The sequence below is a fragment of the Acanthopagrus latus genome, chromosome 15 (genome assembly GCF_904848185.1).
Source record: "Acanthopagrus latus isolate v.2019 chromosome 15, fAcaLat1.1, whole genome shotgun sequence".
Taxonomy (NCBI): domain Eukaryota; kingdom Metazoa; phylum Chordata; class Actinopteri; order Spariformes; family Sparidae; genus Acanthopagrus; species Acanthopagrus latus.
The window spans coordinates 9,127,250-9,146,611 of record NC_051053.1 but is presented as its reverse complement, the minus strand read 5'-3'; the positions used below and the strand labels follow the sequence as shown (position 1 = coordinate 9,146,611).

General features: G+C 41.2%; 1 protein-coding gene across 9 annotated transcripts in view; it reads right to left on the bottom strand.

Moving 5' to 3' along the window:
• The window catches only part of LOC119033515 (collagen alpha-1(XIX) chain), a 119,161-nt gene that overhangs the window by 50,505 nt on the left and 49,294 nt on the right, over nt 1-19,362 (bottom strand). For all 9 annotated transcript variants that reach the window (XM_037123726.1, XM_037123727.1, XM_037123719.1 and 6 more), the window contains 3 exons: nt 18,931-18,960; nt 18,799-18,825; nt 18,221-18,274 (listed from right to left, as the gene is read on the bottom strand). In XM_037123726.1, coding sequence (XP_036979621.1) covers nt 18,221-18,274; nt 18,799-18,825; nt 18,931-18,960 — 111 coding nt within the window. The remainder of the gene's footprint in view (nt 1-18,220; nt 18,275-18,798; nt 18,826-18,930; nt 18,961-19,362) is intronic.

Here is a 19,362-nt window from a genome sequence, read left to right as displayed (position 1 = left end):
AAGGGAGGAACTTCACTGAGAGCCACTGCTTTTAATCATCTGCTTTCACGTGCACTCGTGCTTATGCGCCTTTCTCTGTTTGTAGTCCACAGACTACAGCATTATGAAAACAGGGGAAGCCAAGGTGTAGTACAGTAAATATTAACTTTAATAATGACACAGTAGAACCAGTGTGTGCCGACTCATGGGAGTTGCACGCCGCTGTTTGATGTACCAACGCTGCCCCGGCTAGCCTCTTTTCATCATCTGTGTTAATGTGGCTCTGAGGCTACACGTGCTTTATCACGAGCGCGTGAAAGCGCTTCGTCGAGAAGAGGTGGAGGATGTCGAAATGCGTTGATGTCCTTTGCTTCAAATGACTGATGTTAAGGTACACGGGGGAATTACCTCTTTGAAATGAACTTGAGGTTGGTTACCTCTGTGGAAAGCGGAGAGCAGTCAGAGTAGCAGCCAAAGTATTCAATCTGTCTATTCAATGGGTGCTACATCAAGTGTAAAAAAACACCAGTTTTAAGTACAGTAAAGGATCTTTTTTCTCAAAAACTGACAGTGATGAGCCTGACACTGAATCATTCCTACATTTGCAAAAAGAGCAGACTGTTTGTTTTGGCCTTGGCTCCTGACACTGCCCTATCTCCCCTGAACTCCACAACAAAAGCAGATTACACAGATAAGTAATTTAGCTAATGAATATTTCATACACTATTATTCCAAGCAGGTCATGAATTATGCAGTTTTTAAAATTATTTCTCCACATTTGCCCTTAAATCTCGTTTAACAGCACAGCACATGCAAGTTTTATGCCCATGTATTTGCATATTATCATCAAAATAAACAGTGGTACTGTAGAGCTCAGCTTTCAATAAACAGGGTCAGAACAACTAAATGTCAATCTGGGGTTAAGTCTGAATTATTATATATAGGCCTAAGGTTTAGTTGCACTCAACAAGGTTGTATGATTGAACTTTTCTGCTGGTGACAAAACATTTTTTTTCTGCTGTACACTGTGCTCACAGTTTATGCACCTACCCTAAAATGAGTGCATTGTAACCTGATGGCCCTGCAATAAATCCCACCTGTATGATTATCATAATAATATTCAGTGTTTGTTGACTGAGATGTGGAGAGCAGTCGGTACTATAAATAGTCATTTTCAACTTGTTATTTTCTTATAAACTTAACTTATCTTAGTTTCTATTTTTGCAATATGTAAATATTTTATGGTGAAATCTTAAAATAATACATGTAAAATAAAAACAGGTTTTTTTTTTATGGTATGAAGTGTCTGAAGTTGGCATGCAAACAGCTAGCCCTGACTCATTTTGGTCCAACATTATAAAAAACAGCACTAACATGGCTAACCAAACTAACTAGAAAATGCTACAGTTAATGGTCACTCTGGTGATGTACTATCCCATGTTTCTTTTGAGTATTAATTGAACAGGCAGCCATTTCTTATATTGCACCTTTAATGTACCCATTTAAATTACTTATTGACATTATTTGCTCTGAAATGTTATGTCTTCCTATTGTCAACTGTTAGTTGATTAAAAATGAGCGACCATTGCCAGCGTTAACTGCATGCTGCATGCTGCATCTAAGATGAATTTATGTATTCACTATGTGATTGTGTTCACCAGATTAAAATGCAAGCTTAACAATCAAGCACGTTTCTGAATGCTTTTTTTTGTCACGCTGGATACTGTATTCAGTAAATGCTAATAAGAAGCTTGTCATCTTTTGTCTGATAAGGGAAAAAGTTACTAGTGCTGTTCAAGGTGCCACACATTGTTTCACTTATAAATAAATAGATAAAATATATGTATGTATATATGTAACATTCCAATTTTCCCCCTTGGGAATCAACAAAGTGTTTCTGATTCTGAAGCATTCAAAATATGATTCGTATATTGAGGAATATCGTGCTCAAATGTGTCTGTGAGCATTTTCTTCCATTTAGACTACTCACCTAGTCTATGTTTAACGTACATGTTTACGCTCGTGCTAATGCACCTTATGGTGACTTGACTAGCATTTAGTCTGTTAGCTGAGTAGCCGAATGTAGAATCTACACTGTAGATAAACTTTGTTAGAGGTACGTTTTTCTTCTTTGATATCATATCAATTCAATATTTAAGAGAATCAACTGCTCAGACAGTCATTTTGTCTGTAATAAAACATTCCATGGCAATCCATCCAACGACTACACCAAATGACCTTGGGGTTAGACTGACACTTAGCACACTGTCCCCAACAAATCTGTACACAGTGACAAGAAATAATTAGTCCAGAGCGCAGCTGTCATCACCGTTTGCACTCAGTTGACTCTCCAAACTGAAACACCTGCCAGTGACACAGTGAGATAACTGCCTCTGAAGGGACATGCTGGACATACTAATCAAGATGCCTGCAGCTACCGTAGTGCCCATGAGCACTCTGATATTACAACAACTGTTATCACAAGTTTGTGAAGTGCTTTAGAGTATTAACACAGGGTTCAAAGTTTAATTCTGTGTTAATGCCATTTTCAATGATTTGATGAGTTTGAAATGTCATGTTATGACCTCCAAGACTTTTGAAAAGTGTCACTAAAGGGATACTCTGACATTTTTTAATTGATGCCATTAATTCATGTTTTCTCTTCACTTATTTGAAAAGTGTTTGTTGGCTTAATGTCATTGCAGGGAATAAATGCTTCTTTGTACTACCTAAACTGCTCATGTTCCCAGAATCCAAGCAAATTCCACTCACTCTCTTTATCTGTCTTGGTGATTTACAGTGTTTCTGGTGAAGGAGGTAGACACAACACATGAAGAAAGACGGGGAGAGTCAGAGGTGACATGCAATCCAAAGCAGTCTCTAGGCAACAAGGATGAACAGTAGACTGAAACTGCGGACTTCAACAGCAAATAAGAAAGAAAGAAAGAAAGAAAGAAAGAAAGAAAGAAAGAAAGAAAGAAAGAAAGAAAGAAAGAAAGAAAGAAAGAAAGAAAGAAAGAAAAAACAAACAAACAAACAAACAAAGATAGAAAGAAAGATAGAAAGAAACATAGAAAGAAACATAGAAAGAAACATAGAAAGACAAACAAGTGAGAGACAATCTAAAACTTGAGAAAAGTGTTACAAAAGCCAAAAAAAAAGTTTCTCAGTGATGTAAAGAACAACCTGCAGTTGGATTTGGACCATTAGGTAAATGGCTATTTTGCTCTGCTATATTCAAGTCTTTATTCTAAACTTAACACCACCTGAGTTTGCCAAAGTGCCATAGTAAAATCTGTCAACATGATGATAATTATAGCTTGGACTGCGAGCCCAGCCAGCAGCGTCTATGAATCTTTTTTTTTTTTCATTAAGCCAACCTTAACTTTCTCATTTCCTTTTCAGTTTCCCATTAATCTCTTCCTTTGTGTATAATATCGCACTCCACTGTTACTCTCATCTCATCCCTCTCTACTGTCTCCTGTTTTTCCTGTCATCTCGCCTTCCTTCTCCTGTCTCCTGTCACTCGCCCTGTTTCTCCCTCACCCAACTTCCAGCTCCTGTTGGATCACCCCTGCAATCTCTGTTGCTATGCAACGCTCAGTGTCCTATAAATTTGACAACATCCTAGTGCTTGATTATTATTTGAGCGCTGCAGTGTGAAGCCCTCCTTCAGGTCATTGCGGTAGATTAGAGGATGGGGGGGTGAGAGAAAAGGAGGAAGGCGAGGAAAGAAATGAGGGATGTGAGGGAGGGGAAGGAGGAAGAGAAAGATGAAAGGATCATGACAGTGAGAGTAGGAGTAAAATGATTAGCTTCTCAGGTAAATGAAAGATGGGGCGGCAAGACCAAACACATATTCAACAGTACTATTCATCTATTCTGTACCGCTCTAAAAACCTGCAAAATCATATAACCGAAATGTGAAAAGCACTCTGCATTAATTCAATAATGGGGCTACTGAAGCTAGAGTGAGTTGAGCTGGGGTAAGGAGGAGGCCTCAGCAGACTGACAGCGCATTCTGAACTCCCAACTTAATCCATATGGATCCCAGCCGCGACTGGTGTCAACTCTGCTACGAGCTGCAAAGTGTAGAAGTGAAGCACAGACATGGGGCCCGGCTCAGTCCTACAACACAAGCCCCAATCTGAGAGCAAAGTCAACAGTGACAGCGACACACAGCAGAGGCACTCGTTTATGATGACTCCATAATCCTTATCCCAAATGTCAACATCTTCCCTGAGACGTTCCATGTCCAACCCCAGAACCGGGATAACACAGCGGTATAAAACGCAGAGGCCAGAACGTGACGCGGTTTTGGCAATAAAGCGGATATACCATCAAAAAGCCACATAATCCACCTGACAAATGTCCCTGTCATGAGGGGTCAGAAGATAAGCCAGAGAAGCCCTCTGAAATGTACACCACAGGACCCAACTCCAACCTGAGACACGGAACAGAGGGGCTATTTACCCTTTTATATGCAGAGATGCCTTCAGTCAGTGAATCAATTTCAACTCATTGTAACATTTGAAGTTTCCTCATATTTCAAACACAATATTTCATCTTTGATTTTATATCATTATACACAAAGTCCACAAGAGCTTCCAGTCATCACTATGTCTATTCTATGTTAACATTAACTCTCAACTAAAATCATGAAGCCATTTGCTTATCTTGAAATCCAAATTCAAACAATAATTCATTTACTGTATTTGAGCCAATATGACCAAATAGTGAGGTTTTGGGTCCTCAGGTTTAGGAGAAGGACCAAACGCAGCCCTTTAATATTTTCTTAAAGGAGATATATTAAGCTCATTTTTAGGTTCACGTTTTTATTTTGGTTATCACTACAATAGGTTTATATAGTGGGCTGTATATATAGGCAACACATTGGTTTTCTCATACTGTCCAGTGCTGCAGCATTGACTGTCACCTCTGTCTAAAATACTCTGCAGTTAAAGGCTGAACTACTAACAAGGCGTTTCAGGAGGAATTAAAATAAATAATCACAGAAAGAATATTAATACAAGTAATATGAGTAATGACACAGAAATAACACAAATAGGGCAGCAACTGCCATTTGTTTTGATTGTTGATTAATCTGTTGATTATTTTTCAAGTTTGACCGATTAGTTCTTTGTCCTATTAAATGTCAGAAAATCATGAAAAATGTCAGATCAAGCCCAGGAAGATGTCCTCATGTGTCTCGTTTTGCACATACCTTAAAGATATGCAGTTTAGTGTCATAAAGGAGTGAAGGAACTAGAAAATATTCACAGTTAAGAAGCTGGAATCAAAGGATTTTGACTTGTTGTAAAATGAATGAAAATTATTATTTGGTTATCAAAGTAGTCGGCATTTAATTTTAATAGTTGAAGGTTGGTGCACTGAACTATTGAAATTCTCACGGAGAAGAGCTAGTAGTCAAAGCTTGCATACGGATGCTCAATAAACCTTCACTATTAACCAAACGTAGCCTGCTTACAACAAAGGCTCATCGCAGGAAGTCTTTGGTGTGGCGCTTTTCTTTCCTCAGCCTGTCTCATGTGTGACACCAAAGTTTAATGTCCTGAAGGGGAAACTATCTGACATTACCAAGCCAAGTTGGTCTGCGACAATGTTATGTAGCTCATGGGAGAGATGACCTTTTCTTGACTGAAAAACTCACATGCCACTCCCACTCTTTCTGCCTGAGCTGAGTCCTGTCTCCCTTTGGGGACATGTACTCAGGCCACCTGAGCCTTTTGTCTAACTGCTATACTGCGTTTAACTGGAACTGACTGTGTAGCTTGTGAGCGGCAGCTGTATTTGCTTGGTAAACAAATGTGTAAAAACCATGAAGATGATAAACCCTCATAATATTAACCTTGTGTCATTTAACAACGCACAGATCAAAAGAGAAGGCGGTATGGAGTTTCTCTGTTATTTCTGACTGTGCGCACGGTGTACTTTAGCCGTGCAGTGAGGGAACAAAGACAAGAAAAAAAAATCACACCAGTTGTGAAAGGATGATTTGGACACTGAAAAATACACATGGACATCCAGAAGTGTGAACTCACAAACACAGACAGATGCTGCATGCACACAAGTGACAGAGGTTGCCATAGCACAGCCTGTCACAATATTTGTTCCCTTGTGAAAATGCTTGTCCACTCCTGGCCTTTTGAAAGATGGAAAGAAGGACATTGCAACCAGACGCATATGATGCCCTGAGTCCTTCGGTCAAACCTGCTGTCCCCTGGGATCATTTATGGCATCCACATTCAAACAAGATGCAGACAGTTCGGCAAACTGCCACCACAAGCTAATTTATTCTGTAATTAATTCTGAAATGTCATCCTTTCCCCTTGCAAATATTTTCCAATTTCTCATTTAAAAATTTGCATAACGAGCATAAAGAACAGCATAAAAATTGCACAAAGGATCCCATAAATATCAAGAGTTTTGTGGTGACCTCTTGAACCCTCTTACCATGTTTGTAGCTGTTGCATGTATCTAATTATTTAGTGATGTGATGAGCGTATGAACTCTACAATATCAGTGTCTTAGAACAAAAGGTTGCTGTATCCAAAATAAAGAGCAGAGAAGTCAGGAAAAGTCAACAGTGTAGTTCTTCACTGTGATTTTATGAGAAAAAAGTAACTATCCAATAGGCACATTCTCAGCTTCACCTGCTTTAATAATATTTTCTCACATGTATACTACATCACCCCAGCTGCTTCTGGGCGTTAGCGTCAAACTACCAGCTGAGAATCAGCTGGGGAGGGGGACAAATATTCAGTGAACTCACATCAACTATGCTGCTCGATATGCTGCAGTTGACATATTTCTCACCAAACCTGTTTTCACTGTGTCAAATCAACCATCTACGCGTCTGAGGGATATATCGATTATACTGCTCGCTTGAAATGTCACAAAACACGGACCGCAGCCTCACCTGCCTCTGATTAAGGATCCAATTAGAGACAGACAGTGCAAACACCCTACTTCTGACTGCCCTCGTCGGTTGCCATCTTAGGACACTGCACAAGCTTAGAAAATGCCTGGGCACTGGAGCTTGCTGAGATCCCTTGCACTTGGTAAAAGCCTCAATAAAATAGGATTTGTTCCAGTTGTTTACTGAGGGTTAAGAGGAGCGGCCGGGGCAGGAAGAGAACGGCAAAGCCGACAGCTGCCTGGCAGGGGCTCAAATGCAGCTTAGCATTTTTCACCATTCTGACTGGCACACAATGCTCTCTTTAACTCCCAGCCATCTAAATATTCAGGGACGTATAAAGAGATGGCTGACACTGCAGCCGACTTAAGACACAGCTCAGCTGGCCAAGATTGCACCTATAGTCTCTTGGCTGAAGCATTCCATGAAGGCTTTCCTCACAGAGACTCAATCATAGATCCCATGTGACTAAACGGTGATTTGTGCATGTACCACTAGATGGCAAACTAGCTTCATCACAGATTTTGCACATGGCAGGCGACAGAGCCAATGAGGCGACTGTAAGCTCTCTATGAGAGTGGATGGATGTCCTCAATGCATGAATGTATGATGTGTGTTGGGTAACATCCCTAATTAGGCAGTCTGGCAATTAGGCACAGAATACCGTATAGGAGTTTTTTTTGTAGAGGGCTTACAACGAATGAGAGAAGAAGGTAATAGACGAGAGCAAGAAGCTGTGTGAGAGTTAGAGACAATCGTTTTCATACTGCATTATGCCTCTTTTCAACCGCCACACAATACAAAAAGGACACAGGTGGCATTACAAGGGTACCCAGTCACAGAACGCAGCATATCATTGTGTGGAATAACCATTATAGAGCTATTTCCACCAACATTAAAATCCCACTACCACACAGTATGCAAACACTAGAGGCAAAGGCAAACACAGGAAATGCAGACAGCCGATGTCTATGGAAACTAAGCCAAGGAAGTCCCAAGGGAGCCTGAGAAGAGCTCTTTACAACAGCCACGTCTCTACCACATCTTCAGCGATGAGTTTTAAGAGCTCATTGACTTTAACAACTCCTAAGGAGAGGAAAGAGGGCTGATGATATTATCGGAATTTGCATTTTTATGTGGTGAAGACGATAAATCTATATTAAACCATGAGCTCAATCCACACCTATCAGCCGAATATCTTTGCAGTGTTCCCATGCAAGCTGGGTGCCTGGTGCACTGGCTCCTCACAAGGCCCGGCGCTGCCTCCTGAATGTTCTCATCTCCTAATGGATGCTGTTATTAGTCTTGGCTCTTAGAAATTTCACAGTCTCATCTGGACTTTTTGGCCGTATTATTCATCCGGAGCAGATTGCTCCCGTCCTATGTTTACAGATACAGAGTGTTTCATTAATGCATTATCCAACAAGTGAATGGGAGAGGCTGAACATCTACTTTCAATAAAACCCTGGTTCATTTTACAAACCAAATATTTGAGGTTCAGAGAGAATACACTGTGCAAAGATCCACAGGGCGCTCACTCCGGGTACTGTAGCCCTTGGCGAGTCTTATGCTTCATATCACTCACCACGCATAACAGATTACACTAAGTTCTCACACACTCCCATCTGTATAATATCAGGCCACTGTCAATGGGCTGCACCCTGGCACGCCATTAAAGTGGACACAGATGAATGTATCTAAATTGGTCGCGGGCAGGATGAGAGTGTGAAGAATCAGAATATAGATGGCAGGCTGTAGCAGTGTGCTGTAAGTGATGCAGCCTCCCACTACCGCGCCTCTGTGTTCTGCAGCATTCAGGGCTATGCCGCCCCCTCCCCGTCCAGCCTCCTTTCCCCCTGCACTCTGAGCTCTCTCTGTCCTCCTCCCTCCCCCTGGCCGAGGAAACGACACACACAGACAGAGCTTACTCGGGGAGGGGGAGGAGACGCTTCAATCCAAGCATCTTGGATCCAAAATGCCATTTTGATGGTATTGACATTCTCAGAAACTCTATCCCGTCCTTAAAGGGACAGGTCACCCCCAAAATCAAAAATACATACTTTCTTATGTGTGTTATATATAGATGTTGTGCCAACCGTACCACGCACAGAAGGGAGTGTCCTACTCATGGATGAGAGGCGCTGGATGCAAACAGTGATGGTGTCCTCAGCTGATTTATCTAGCTTTGTTATCCTTTCTTCCATGCGTAGATGCTAGCTTACTTTGTGGTGATAGTTTGGTTGAAAGAAGATAGTTTCTATATAAAACTGCGGTCTGTTGATTTTCTTGAATAACCTGAAAATAATTTCTGGAAACACTTTTCTTTTTTTCTTTGATTGAGTACCAGAAGCTGAGGGTCATCTAGTTAAATTATATTTGATAGAAGACCATCTACATCTGCTATCACTAAGCCTCTGCAACTCACACCAAAACAATCTAGACGGATAAATAGCACTACGTGCAAGGAGAAAAATATGTATTTTGGGTTTAGGGCTGGACTGTCCCTTTAACCTGACCTAAAATGCCCAGGAGAGTGTGTCTTTGTAAATTACTAGACTGTTTGGAGCCAGAGAAAATCCCATTGTTTGGATGACTGAAGCCAACGGTGTAGACCACGATACCTAGGACAGTCATCGAGGCCACTCACCTCCTGTCCACTGACATAACTCAAGGAGTCGAGTGAATTCAGTTCAGCTGACCCTATCTGACACACGACACTCCATTAGTGTTGCTATGACCTGGCAGACACTGAAACAACATTTGAAAATGTTGGAGAGGTATTAGACACAGGCCAAGGGGATGCCAGGCCCTGATGAATTCTGACACTAGGGCGACACAGACACGTCTACTACTCACAGTGTCCCTGCTGCGTTGTACAGCATCATCTCCTGAGAAAGTCGCAAGGTTGTAGATGTGCGAACGAGGGGCCGCGCCCCGGCCAACTATATCAAGCCTATCTAATACTCAGAGGATGTGTTGACCTACATTACCCCTTGTTGAACGTCAGCTTTCTACACGTACAAACACACAGACTTACCGACACGCACACACAGTCACTATAAAAGCCAGTGAACAATGTGCAATCAAATTGGCCCTCTCAAAGTCTTGCCCCCTGTATTCGTCCCTGTAATTAATTGGCCAATTAATGTGTGTTTATTCTGGACACCCATGGATGTAGCCATACTGGAGGCTCTCTGGGAAAGACGAGAGTCAGACAGATAAATCAAAGCTCTGTGCATCTGTCCTTGCACGTGCCAAACACTTCCCCCTGTAACCCTCCTCTTTCCCAACTGGGCCCAAATGTGAGACCTTTTCAGAGCCAATCAGGTCAAATCTTTGTTCCATCCCTCCTCCCAATGCACTTGACATTGACAAGATTAATTGCCTTGTGCACTGGGCAAAAGTGTTACCTCCTGGTGTAATACAGGTGTCAAAAGCGTGGCTCTCTGGATTCCCTCAATATGAATTTGGACAGAGAGCGAGGGAAAAGGTGGGAGGGAGGGAGGGAGGAGAATAACCTATCCCGTTCTGTTCGACAAAGGGTTAACAAATCCTCCCCCCTGCTTGTAAAAATCGCACAGGGTGTAAATCTAGCCATAAAATCTCAGCTGTGAGCCCTGCTGACCTGTAAATTCTTCTCTCCGTGCTACTCTGCCATTGAGCTTTGCTGGGGTTGGGCCAGAACTGTAACTACATATCTGCATCACGCTACTGTATTTAAAAGCTGCTTTAAAGATACAGACCATCGACGATGACCACCAACTGTGTCTCAATGGTTAAACATAGGTGCTACGTGTATGTGTACATGTACAGCAATATACTGTATGTTCAGATGAGTTACTGTGTTTCATTCCAGTTCCAGTCCAAATATGCTTAAACTGATTTGTGAAATGAATGAACAGACGCCAAATGCTTAAAGATGACACATCACTGCCAAACAAGAAAGCCTTAATCAATTGAACAACCATGATCAATCATTTTTATATCTTCAATGTAAAATATATTAATATATATATTGGGTATATTAAACAGATCAGTCGCATATCAGATCAAAGTCCAATACAGCGATGTATCTTGTACACTGGTTCCTGTTAAAAAAGCTTTTTGGGAGAAATTAATTTATCAATATAGCTGTGTGCTGAGCTGGACGACAAAAAGCTCTAATTAGATAGCTGCTGCAATTTTATGCATTTGCTGTATCACCCAAATCAGCGGCAGCCTCCCGTGGAGAACTTCTGGCAGGAAGGCTGGTATTCTCACCAGGGACTCGTTACTTAATAATCTCGCCCTGCAGGTGCTCTGGTAGAGGTCAACAGTCTGTTACACTTGCATCGCTGTTCATGGCTGCCTCCACCTATGGAGCGGGGAGCTGCTGCCAAATGTTCCAGTCCCCGCAAAACCCAACCATAACTCCTTCCCCTATCACTGTCACTGGCTGCTTTGGTCTCTGCAGACACACAGACTGATCCAAATGATCCTGAGCCAAGCCCATCAGATATAATATGAATATTATATATACTGTGGTGGCTCAATTATCTCAAAACAACATTTGCTGGGCCCTGTAGAGAAGAGGCCTCTAAATTCCAGTTACAGCATGCATTTGGCTTTCAGAAACGGCATACTTTTTTGCGACCAAATTGGGTTAAATGACAAAAGCTATTAACTGTGTGATGAGTTTACATAGATTGAGTTTTAAAGTAGATGAATGTTATTGTATCTGAACCGACACTAATGTTTTGACCTGCCCTTGCATTATGCCTTCCAGTAGATTGTACCAGTAGGATATTGGTGCCTCACTAAAAGGATTCCTCGCCCTGTGTGGTCCACACACATGTACAGTACATTTTTGAAATGGCCAAGTCAAGCGCACACACATGTCTTGCTGAGAGAAAATAACATCCAGCGGCAACTCAATAGCCGAAGTGTTGGTATTGTGTGTTACAAACGATCGATCTGCTAAAACGTTATGTTGCTTTACTTTCACTTTCCCATTTTCTGGTGTGACAACACTGTGTTTATGGTCCAGTTTTGTTGTGCCACAAAAAACACTTGGTTATGGTTGGAAAAAGATCATGTTTTTGATCAAAATACCTGGTTTTGTTACTGAGAAACGTGTGGAAAATATCCAGGTTTTGACAGCTGCAGAATGTCCCAAAGGACGCCAAAATTACTTGGTTTTGTCAGTTGAAACAAGAGGTGAATGGCTGTCTTGAACGGTGGTCTCACTCAGCTTAGTCAGCTCAAATACATGTAATTGGAACGCAATATGATACATATTGTACAATTGTTTTTAGTACAAATTGAACGCATTTATGTTTTTTTCTGGCGACTGGGCTGCCAATGGACAGACAACCTTTAAGTCATGTGTTAGCTCAAGGGTGAAGGAGGCAGATATGGAGGAAAATATTCCTGCTGTGCCGCTGGTGAGGACTTAAAGACAGCTGTCTCAGTCCTTCAGCACAGAGATGGAATGGAAAATGTAAACACCACTATCACTTCCAAAAGACAGCAATTACCTCTTTCTTCTCTGGAAATGTGGACCAGTCCAGGGAGACCAGTCCAAGAAAAGACAGATGATCTTTTCAACTGTTTTGACAGATAATATCTGTGCCACTTCTAAGTGCCTGGGCAGCTGTTGTAGACGTTAGTTTCATTGTTTGAAATTTTTTGACACAAGTGAGGAACTGAGAGTGCGTCTGCACTGCAATTACTGACATGCAATTGATCTGGAACTATCACATGATCTGAAGTGATGACAGCTGACAAACGTGATGTGACTGCAGTGAACGTTCTGAGATGCAAACTTGTAGCTTTTTACAAATAACAACCTTTCCTGTTTAATCGATCCTGTCTTCTACTTAACAACCAACGAGTGAACATGATGTTTATACCTAAGCTGTCTCTGGTTTCATTCAGGATCCAGGCAGAAGTATTTCATGCCTAACCAGTCTCATGACTTTACTCATATGCACTTCAAAATAAAAAGTAAACTGATATAAGGCTCCATGCTGCTGCAGGACACAAATGCATTAAAGCCACTTTGAGAGGAAACTCGCGTGCATCTACCAACACATCTCTGTGAAGAAAACTAATTTCATTACAATCTAATAACTGTAGTTAAACAACAAAAGTTTTCAAAAATAGATTTATGAACATAATGACTTGGAAATGAATAATTAACAATTTCCTGGACACTGCAATTAGTAACCATGGCGGGTCTGCTGTAAATGCTGAGAGGGGAGCTGATTCAGCAGAGGAGGAATAACCTATTAGTGAAATCAAAGTCCTGCCATATGTCAGAGCTGTACTCTGTAATGTTTCCTCAATAATACTGCTAATAATCTGGGTGCACGGAATAGTATTTAGTGAGAAAATAATTAAAAGTCTCTCTTTGAATGCCTTTTCCCCTCCACGAGGTCATCTCAAGCAACGGTCTCTGGGCCTTTACACCTTTATCGTGACTTTTGTCCTCCCTTATCTCCTTGACATATGAGGCAGGCATCTCATGTGGCACGGTGTCATCCACCCACATCCCCAGCTGAGGTATGTGAACGAATATCTCTCTATGAGTCATTTTACAAGTGAAAGATACTGGAGACAATGAGAAGGCAGTCAATGGAGAATGTCACCTTCTGCCTGATTGTAAATATGGTGTAGCATCAAAGATTACAGAGCTGAGCTACCTTTCCGCTACCAATCTATATAATTTGCCAACTGTGCCAACTACTTCACTCTCCAAGCAAACTAACTAAATGAATAAATAAACAACCAACTAACCAGATTTAAATAAATAAATGAATAAATCAGTAAGAGGATCTACACTGCATAATTCATTTGAAGAGAACACATCCGTAGACTGAGCAGTTGCAATGTTGTGCTTCCTCTAGGGCTTGCTGGAGTTTCATCATCTCTGTACTTGCACAGCTATGTCTAATAAGAACAAACATTGTGCAGCACATCTGTCATACATGTGCACTTTCTAAAGCGGGACACAAGGAGTCCTTGACACAAAGTGGAGGCCCGTAGCTTGCTAAAGGGGATTTCAAATGCTTTGCGTTTGCACTATTTGCACTCTGAAAAATGCATCAAAGAGAAAGTGCATCGTTTATCGAGAGAGAAATATATTCAGAATGATTATGCAATGTTCCTTAAGTGTACAATTAAAGCAAATGTCTGTCCTTTATGAATGATGCCATTGCATAACTTCAATGGCAAACCAAGTGGATCAACATTTGTCAGTGACTTATATTTAGCAGGGACTTATTTTCCTATACAGGTACATTTATACAGCTAATAAGGCTTAATGTGGTGGATTAAAACTCCAAGACCCACCTTGTAATGGGGGATTTCTTAAGGTGATTATTTATTAATCCACAGGAACCTACTACTATAGAAGGGATGAACCCATGTCTGCACTGAACCCACTCACAGCCCTGTGCCAACTACAGAAGCAGAGTGTGCTGGGAAGACTTGGCACAACATGAATAAACCGAGCTTGCCGCGGTGTTCCTGTATATTTTGGCTGTAAAGAGGCAATGTGCATTGACCAAGGTGGGTATACAGTCCTATTTTCAGCACACACAATTACGTTTACATTTGGTACTTTCTGCATTGCTTTCTGCCACCAAATCCCCACATCATTTTCGTATGCATGCAGGACTTTTTATTATACAGTCCCTCATATTTGTAGACGGCTGTCGGGCAGTCACTTCTCTGCACTGCATACCTAATACTCGGCTTACAAATGACTACACTGAAAACTGAAAATTCCAAGGTTGTTCCCCTTCAGCATTCATATCTTTCGCCTCCTCGACCTGTGTACTGCATTGACAACACAGAGCTTCACACATTGTTACAGCACCTGGTGAAAATTTTAGCACGTTGTTGCTTTTACTAGTGCTCCCCATATTCTTTCCTTATCGGTCGTAATGTACCTCTGAATCCCAAAGTCCTACTCTCTGCCTGCCATTCTGTGTCCATGCCATCCATAATAGATAAAACCAAGCCATTCACATTACTATTAATGGCAATGTGTAATGTGGGGGCAATACAGTGCCATAAATTCCTGGACATGGCTGGACTGGCCCTTATCTTCCACCCTGATGAAGTGAACTAGTCATCCATCAAGGTAATAAGATCAAATCAAGATTCTATGAATGTTAGACATGGGGTCACAGAAGGGGGTTGGGTGCCTGCCCTTGATATCCTCTCTTGCATATGTTGCTTTAAGCTCCAGAGAATGATCAGTGCAAAAGGCATCATTCCTCCTCTCCCGACTACAATGTCCTCCACGTCTCCTTGAAGTAAATCTAAATAGCTTAGAGTGGTTGTATTTTGCTTAACAATAAATTGAAGTAGACAGTGTGAAAGATGCTCTAGCTTGAATCTAAGGCCTTGTGAAAGCTTTCCACTCCCGGCTATCGTATGAAGGTTGCGGAGTGGTCAGTCCACGTCAAGATACCCCACATCATTGGTACAGCAGATGTATAACAAATGAGTTGCAAGCATGGACAAGAGTTGCTAATTGGGTGAGAGTCTCTTGCTGTATCAGCTGGCCACTAGCTAGCCCCTGATAATGATACGTGTCCACGGCCCTAAAATAGGCCGTCAAACTGCAGAAACACAGGTCGGTCAACAACTTGGAGGCTACATGTGACTCCTCGAGCTAAGAATAAGCAGAAACCTTAGCACATTAACAGTCACCATGAAGTCAGCCAGTCATCAAAGACAAGAGTATTAATAGATCAGCACTGTGTCTTCAGCAACAACAACAGCAGAAAGTCTGGAGTGACCAGTTTGAAGCCCTAAGGTGGTTTTACCTACAAAGTCTTCAAAGAACTACAGTGGAAGAAATATAATGATATATAGGAAACCGAGAAGCCAAAACATCAAACGCAGAGCGACTTTCTATTTCCTCAAAACCAATTATGATTGAAAGATTCATCATAAAACTTCCAGAAGAAGAGTGCACACCATAATTGATGCCTCTGACTCTCACTCACTCTGACACTCTATCCCTGCTTAAGACAGGTTAGGTATAATTCGACTAATGAGGTAGAGACAAAACATCATAACATTTTTTTTTCAAAAAACCTCTGCAGGAGCCACTGAGCTCCCTCTTGTTGACCATGAATACATTCCCTGAAAATAGATTCTCCGACTTCACTGCATTGTGAGAAATGATCCACTGAGAGATAGAACCGATGATAGGTCATAAATTGTTAATGCTATTGGAACAAGTTTTGAGTTTGAATGTATTCGCACACAGAAGGGCGGAATTTTTGAGATACTTGTGTCCAGATGTCTCGGGTATTGTGCATCATCGCGGCTCTTGCTTTCTCTGAAAAGAACATTTGCCTGACCTACTTATGGCTGCTCAACCTGCTATATATTTTATACTTCACCGCAGCAGAGCCAAATGTTTTCTTGCTGTTTTATGACCATTCTCTGTGAGACAAACGGGACTGCTCGGCCGCCTGAAGAGCCTATTTTGGATCGCAGCGTCGCAGGCGAAGGTATTCACACCAAGTCAATTAAGCAGGACACAAAAGGACACTCTCTCCACCTGTCCTTGAACGCTGCCTCTCAGCTGTGATGTCAAGGAACAATAACATTCTCGCTGATGGCAAATCCACAGCCAACCACAATGAATTAGAAGTACCTGAGGTGATACTTTATCTTAATCATTATTATTATTTTGCATTATTATCTTTCCAGTAGCCATCATTAATATGTAGTTAATTAATAGTTAATAAACTGTAGGTAAGAGTTATCTTACTTTTATTAAACAATGAAATGCTTTAAGAAATGGGTTTTTAAAACATGTCACTGATTGTTAAGAGTGGAATAATCATTAACCATAGTTTAATTAACCATAACTTAAGCGTTTATTAAAGTGCACTATATGGTTTTAGGGAGGAAATTCTAATCAGAAGAAAAAAGATCTTTTGTGCCTGAACGAACAAAACAAACAAACCCTCTTTGTTTTCATGACCGGATAAACCAGCTGACGGACAACACAGCTTCATACTGCTTTTATTTGTTTATATTTGGTGGACCCTGCCACTATTATGTGGAATATTGCGAAATATGATATGTATTGATAAGCAAGAAAAAAGGTTTTTCTGATCAGTGTTAAATTCATTAAAATAAGGGTTCAGAAGCTGTAGTATGACTCTCATATCTAACTTGATAGAGGATGAGTGCTTAAGTAAAGAGAAATAGTGGAATGTAACGAGTACATTTACTGAAGTTCTGCAGTTTAGCACAACTTGATATTTGTACATTACTTGAGCATTTCAATGTAATTTTCTGCAGTTTTTCCACTCCACTCTCCATTTCAGAGGGAAATACTGTACTTTTTATACACTGCATTTATTATTTCACTGCTATACCTGCCAGTTACATTTCAGATCAATATTCTATAGGTACAGTACATAAACAGTTAAAATTGGTAAAAACGAACCCATTTCTTTTTAGTAAAAATTGACGCACAAACCACGTAGACAAGGTCTGTTTTCCCTTTGGCTAGAGAAAATCAGTACATCAGCTACCATATCAGCAATTGGTAGATTTTTCACCTCTCACATCCCATATCAGTCAGACTCTGTAACATATCATAACAGATTTTATATTCTGACTCTGCGTAATGGAAAATGTGTTATAAGGATAAGATAAGAAAAAATATGCTATAGCTGACTTTGTGAGCTATGAATAAAGTGACAGCACTGTTTAGGGGTATTAGTAATTGTATGCTACACTAATGCAGTTAAGCAGAGACATGAGCAGTATTTGCTGGCAGCAACAAGAGTGTAACATGAAAAAAAAAAATTAGACACATTATAGACATGACCTTCATAGAAAGTGTCACCACCACTACATTACAAATCCTGCCACATGTACTCTTGACCACAGTTATTACAGCCAGACGTGACATATAAATAAATGTGGAGTTATGTTTCAGTTGATTCAGTCACAGACATTGTTCTGATCCCAAATCAAGCTGGCCTTGTAGGAAACTGAATACTGTCCACCTCAGTCACCCAGCCGGACTTAATCATGTGTGCTGCCAGTCACACTGAGTGTGTATGACCCCTTGACCATGAAGCCCATTCATTAATTGTCACATAACAAGCCCACACCTCCCATCCTCTCTCTGGGGGTCCACAGATCATCTCCGCCTCCCCCCAAAACAACAACAGCCGCTCAGCTGCTGTTTGGCCTTTCCCTAGGCCAGGTCCTCGCAGTCAGTAAGACCACGAGCCAGGCCTCACAACTGTTGGTGGACTGTTTGTGTTTACTCACCCTTTTGCCCTCTTTGCCTGGTTCCCCTGGCTGACCTGGCACCCCGGCCAATCCCTGCGGAAAGGACATGTATCATACTGAATTGGGTGCTACATTCATGTGCATTGCAGGAAGAGATTATGGCTTGCTGCTTGTCAAGAACATGTTGCACACAGATGTTTGTGCCACATGTTCTCAGCAGACCAGTGGATAACTAGCGGGCTTATTCACACTGATGGGAAACACAGCATTAGCTTAGTTAAAATTTCATGAATAGATGGAAAGGAGTATTCTCACTCATGAACAGTTTCTAGGTGACTTCTCCACAACCCCCTTAATAGGCAATTTGCAGCCTTGGTTGATCGGAGCTTCATTCCATTATCCTGCACAGTATCTTAATCTAATCAAGGAAATATGCTGAGTCCAGGTTTTGTTTTCAAGTTCTTGTGCGGGGATATGCTTATGGTGCTTCGGTAATTGCTTGCTGAACCTAAGAGTTGTCCCTGATTGCCTGCAAACACGTTACGTACATTTTGTCTGACAAGAAAACAGATGAAAATATGAGATACTTTACTAAGAAGTGGGGATTAATATGTTACCTTCTCTCCTTTGTCACCTCGAGGGCCCTGTATGTGATGAAGAAAAAATAATGTTTATAAAAAAACACAAGCAGAATCTCAAGAATATAGATTGTTTATTATCTTTAGTGTACACAATAGCTCTTAAAATACCTGATCCCCTTTGATACAGTCCTTGTCAGCCTAGGAATCAAACAAAGAAACAAGACAGGTCAGTCAGCATGAGAACATGTCTCCTATGAATCATACATGGTATAACAATACAGTTGCCAGTACAATACAATACACTGCCAGTTATAGGCAAGCAACACAATTGGTCATGAGGTAATTATCCTTGGCAGCCATGACCTGGAGAGAAGTTAGGGCATGGCTGTTACAACTCCCCAGACACCCTGCTGGTCACTGTCAGGAAAGGGCAGACAGAGTCGTCTGTCCACCAGGCCAACAGACCGGACAGAAGGCCACATGAAACATCTCGGCTTTCAAATACAAGCAGAATAATTGGTGTCCCATTACAACTGGCATCCGAAAGTCAAATGCTGCAGACTTTTCTTGGAAGCAGCTGCAGAAATGGACATTCACAGC